Source organism: Myotis lucifugus, unplaced genomic scaffold (genome assembly GCF_000147115.1).
Source record: "Myotis lucifugus unplaced genomic scaffold, Myoluc2.0 scaffold_76, whole genome shotgun sequence".
NCBI classification, from domain to species: Eukaryota; Metazoa; Chordata; class Mammalia; order Chiroptera; family Vespertilionidae; genus Myotis; species Myotis lucifugus.
The window spans coordinates 3,994,017-3,999,085 of NW_005871124.1; the positions used below are offsets into that span (position 1 = coordinate 3,994,017).

At 53.8% G+C, this 5,069-nt stretch overlaps 1 protein-coding gene across 1 annotated transcript; it reads right to left on the reverse strand.

The window, feature by feature from the left end:
• Positions 1–2,599: 2,599 nt before the first annotated feature.
• On the reverse strand, positions 2,600–4,098 carry LOC102438626 (bromodomain-containing protein 4-like). The gene is given in 5 exon segments (XM_023755407.1): positions 2,600–3,464; positions 3,466–3,497; positions 3,499–3,712; positions 3,714–3,784; positions 3,859–4,098. Coding segments are annotated over 5 exon segments (1,422 nt in total).
• Positions 4,099–5,069: the final 971 nt, after the last annotated feature.

Genomic DNA, 5,069 nt, shown 5'->3' on the forward strand with positions numbered 1-5,069 from the left:
TAGGGGCAATCAGGCAGGTAGGCAGGCGAGTGGTTAGGAGCCAGTGGTCCCGGATTGTGAGAGGGATGTCCCAGAATGGAGAGGGTGCAAGCCAGGCTAAGGGAATCCCCCCCCCATATGAATTTTGTGCACTGGGCCACTAGTTTTCTAATAAAAAGATTTGGCTAAAGCCCTCTGAACTAGTGTTCCATTTTTTCTCCCATCCATCCTTTGCCTTGGAATTAAACTGTTTTTTTTTCTTTTTTCTGAGCCCTGCAATTGTAGACCCCAGCTAGAGCACATGAATGTAAGCTTCAGAGAAGTCATCACAACAGCTCATGCTTAGACAGTTCTGGAAACTGATGCTGTGTAAGCCACACAGAGAGATTGGTTGAGCTGGTGTCAGGATGTTCATCAGGGCTGTTTGGACTTCAAATCAGGGGAATCTGTTGGATTGTCAGCAAAAATGAAGCTCTTAGCCTTTTATCTACTGTAGAGGTCTTCTCAACTGAGTCTTCAAAACTCAGAGACTAGCCCAGCCAGCATGGCTCAGTGGTTGAGAGTCGACCAGGAACCAGGAGGTCATGGTTCGACTCCCAGTCAGGGCACATGCCCGGGTTGCAGGCTCCATCCCCAATAGGGGATGTGCAGGAGGCAACCAATCCACGATTCTCTCTCATCATTGATGTTTCTGTCTCCCTCTCCCTTCCTCTCTGAAATCAATAAAAATATATTTTTAAAGGCTCAGAGACTATAGTTTGCTCTGATTATTACTTATAGTCAGGCATCCTGGCCTACTTCTTCTCCCATTGCTGTGGTCCCTGCTTATAAATTGAGCACCTAGAATACCCCCTCTAAGGCTCAGGGACCATAGCAGAAGATGTGTGTGAGATTGTAAGAGCCAGATAAGAGGAGCATGATGGATAGACAATACAGTGCCTCTCAGAGGACTTGAATGATATATATATTCCCGTTGCACGAAGATTTGTGCAATAGGCTTTCCTTCCCCTGGCTGCTGGCACCGGTTTTCTTCTGGCACCTGGGATCCAGGCCTTTGGTCTGGCCGCAGCGGAGAAGCCAAGCCTCTTCAGTCTTCAGTCTTCACTCCACACCTGCGTATGCAAATTAACCGCCATCTTTGTTGGGTTAATTTGCATAGTTGCTCTGATTGGCTGGTGGGCATAGCAGAGTGACACCAATTTGCACGCAGTTTCTCTTTTATTAGTGTAGATATATATATTTACCGATATATTCAGAGAGGAAGGGAGAGAAAGATAGAAACATCAATGATGAAAGAGAATCATTGACCAGCTGCCTCTGAATGCCCACTACTGGGGATTAAGCCTGCAACTCGGGCATGTACCCTTGATCAGAATCAAACCCAGGACTCTTCAGTCTGCAGGCTGACGCTATCCACTGAGACAAACAGGCTAGAACAATGGCATTTGCCATTTTTGCAAGGGAATGAAAAGTAGGAGGGTGCTGGCACTGGCCACGTCCCTCAGAGATGTGCAGAGAGCTGGCTCCGAGGGCTCTGGTGCCCTCCCACTCACCAGTCCCGCTTTCTTGATTTTAAGAACCCTTTCTCGACCACTAGCCTAGAGCCTGATCCCCACTGGGGGTAGGGATGATGGGCTCCAAGGGCCACGATCCTCCCCAGATGCCCTCAGCAGTGGCTTCTGCCCGCTGCAGCCTGCTTCCTTTCACAGAGGAGGGAAGGACGGCTGCCCAGGAGGTCCCTTCCTTATGCGACTTCAGAAGAGGCCCAAGAGGTTGGGGAAATGCCCAACAGGCAACAATGGGAACAACACAAACGGAAGGACTCCAGGAGCCTGTACAGAGTCAGCTGTGGCTGATGGAGCTGCAGGGCGAGCAGCCATTGTTCCCCACTTGGGAAAGTTCTAGGTGCTAGAATATTCTTCCTTAGGCTGCATGAGATCTCCCCAGGGCTAAGGTCACTGCCAGGTCCAGGAGGGAAGCAGTTAGGATCCAGAGCCTCAGAAAAAGACATAAAGGTGAAGAGAGAGAAAACAAGTGAGCAGGAGCCAGTGCCCATGCAAAGCAGCTATAACTGCCTCAGTTCGGCCTTAGCTCTGCGTTCTAGCTCCAGCATCCCCCCCCACCCCCCCCATCCCCATCCCTCTATCCCCACCCCCATCCCCCATTCCCCCCATCCCCCTACTCCACCCCCTTATCCCTTACCCGCCCCACTCCCCCCAGAGCCTCTAGGGTTCTACAATGTGTGATCGGGCCTTGTACATGGAGCAACAACACATGTGTGCATGTGCAGGGGGGCTGTCATCCCCTCTGGGAGATGCCACCCACCCAGAGGAGCCCAGATGACCAAGGAGGCGGGCGGGTCAGCCGGGCAGTTTGCACCAAGGCACCCAGTGGCCAGCCAGGCAAGCAGCCTTCCCAGAGGGGGCCTTCTCATCAGGTAGGAGCTGCCCTGATGAACATGACCAACGTGCCCCGGGGAGAGGCCCAGGGCCCTGAGGAATCCCATAACTCCTGGCCATTTCGTAGAAAAAGAAAAATGCACGAAACCTAGATTTGCTAGGGAGGGTGTGAGACCATCATTTTATTAACCGTCCCTGTGCAATCAACAGGGACCCGCTTCCTAGGAGTCATCGGAGCTGGTGGACTCCCACTCCGACTCGGACTCCGACTGCGTCTGCGTCTGCGAAATGGACTGCGACCCCAACCCGGAGGTGCTGGCAACCGCGTCCGCTGGCCCGGCCGCGGCTTTCTCCGTCTTCTGCAAGCAGGACGCGAGGTAGTCCTTCAGCTCCCACAGCGTGGACAGCTTCAGGGTGCCCAAGTCCACGTCCATCCTGTTGTTGCTGATCTTCTTGAACTTGGGCTCCCGGGAGCGGAGGATGCGCGCCAGGCCGCCCAGCTTCTTTTCGGGGAGCTTGCTGAGGTCCCGGGCCAGCTGGCACTTGTCCTTGCGGGTCATGTACCGGGTTCTGTCCCTGGCCAGGGACTCCGCCAGCGTGGTCTTCTGTTGCTGGGGCGCCAGGGATTGTTTTTGCCGGAACTCACGCTGCTTCTCGCTCGTCCTGCTGCTGCTGCTACTGCTGCTGCTGCTGCGGCTGCCCTTGGCACTGGCGGGAAGCAGCTCCTTGGCCAGGCTTTTGGCCTTCTCGGCTTCCTTTGTCTTCGCCTCCTTTTCCTTCTTCTCCTTCTTGTCTCTCTCTTTCTTCTCTTCTGCGACCTTCCTGGCCCGCGTCACGGCCATGAGCTGCTCCTCCACGATCTGAAACTGCTTCCGCATCTCCACCACCTCGGGGGCTGGCTCCCTCTTAGTCTTACTGGTCTTGCTGGTCGAGGGTCTCTCCCGGAGGCTGCTGTCCAAGGGGTTCGCAGCCGGGGGGCCGGGGGGCCCCCTGCGGGAGGGAACGGCCATCCCGCGCGCCTTGGAGTCCTCCTGCCGCTTCTCCAGCTTCACGGTGAAGACGTCCTGAACCCTCCGAGCCATGGCCCTCGTGGTCGGGAGGGTGGGACCCGGAGCAGTTAAGACCACATCAACCGGACTTGGGCACCCAATTCTGAGTCATCTCGAGACTTCCTGGCCTTTAGTTTACACGTGATTGTGCTCATCTCCATGGGATACCTGATGACGTCACAAGATGAGCGCAGGCCCAGCGCCTCCATGTCCACGTGCTTGCACCCGGGCTTCCTATAGAGACCGCTGCAGCATCTGAGGCCTCGCTGTTCTTGTCCTGGGAATGGGTACCTCCTCCTCTGGGGGCTTCACGGGCCTGCTGCTCTCCCGCTGGGGGCCCAGTTTGCTGGTCTTGGGCTCCAGGAGTCAGCAAAGGCAGCTTGTGAGTGGGGTTCTGCGGGAGGTGGTGTAACACCCTGCTGTGTAGTCACAGCCGGTGGGGTGGCTGCAATGACGGGCGGATGGCTTTGCATGGGCTGGGAGTGGGTGGGCTGGGGGCTCGCCAGCGGGGGAGTCTGCAGGTGCTGGGGAGACTCCACTGTCATGATGGAGCTCTGGACAGTGAGGTCTTGGTGGCGGCAGGGAAGGGGTGAGGGGTGGCCTGTGCAGGCAGAGGGTTCTGCTGAGAGGTGTGCATCTGTGCAGGAGTCGATGTTGGTGTTTGGTACCATAGAGACGCCAGGTTTTGCCTTCCCTGCTTCTTTCCTCCCATGTCCGTGTTGAGTTTACTCTTGTGTATGGTGTAAGTTGGTGGTCTAGTTTCATTTTTTTGCACATATCTGTCCAATTTCCCCAATACCGTTTATTGAAGGGCCTGTCTTGACTCCATTGTATGCACTTGCCTCCTTTGTCAAATATTAATTGAGCATAATGGCTTAGGTCGATTTCTGGGCTCTCTGTTCTGTTCCATTGGTCTATGTGTCTGTTCTGGTGCCAGTACCAGGCTGTTTTGATTACAGTGGCTTTGGAATATAGTTTGACTAGACACCCAGTGCATGAAATTCCTGCACTGTGGGGGGAGCCTGAAGAGGGGAGGGGGGAGGGGGGTCCCTCAGCCAGGCCTGTGCTCTCTCGCAGTCCAGAGCCCTGGGACATCCTTAGCGCTGCCAAGGAGGTGGGAGAGGCTCCCGCCACCACCACTGTGCTGGCCAGCGGTGAGCCGGCTCAGGGCTTCTGGCTGAGGGGCACTCCCCCTGTGGGAGGCACTGACCACAGGGGGCAGCTCCTGTGTTGAGCATATGCCCCCTAGTGGTCATTGTAGTCAGAGCAACCAGTTGTTCTGCCATTCAGTAGATTTGCATATTAGCCTTTTATTATGTAGGAAAATCTGGTATTGTGATCCCTCCAACTTTGTTCTTTCTCAGGATTGCTATGGCTATTCAGGGTCTTTTTTTCATTCCATATAAATTTTTGGAGTATTTGTTCTAGATCAGTGAAATATGGTGTTGGTATTTTAATAGGGATTGCATTGAATTTATAGATTGCTTTGTGTAGTATGGACATTTTAATGATGTTGATTCTACCAATCCATGAACACGGTATATTCTTCCACTTCTTTATATCTTCCTCTATATCTTTTTATAATGTCCTGTAGTTTTCCGAGTACAAGTCTTTTACCTTTTACCTCCTTGGTTAAGTGTAT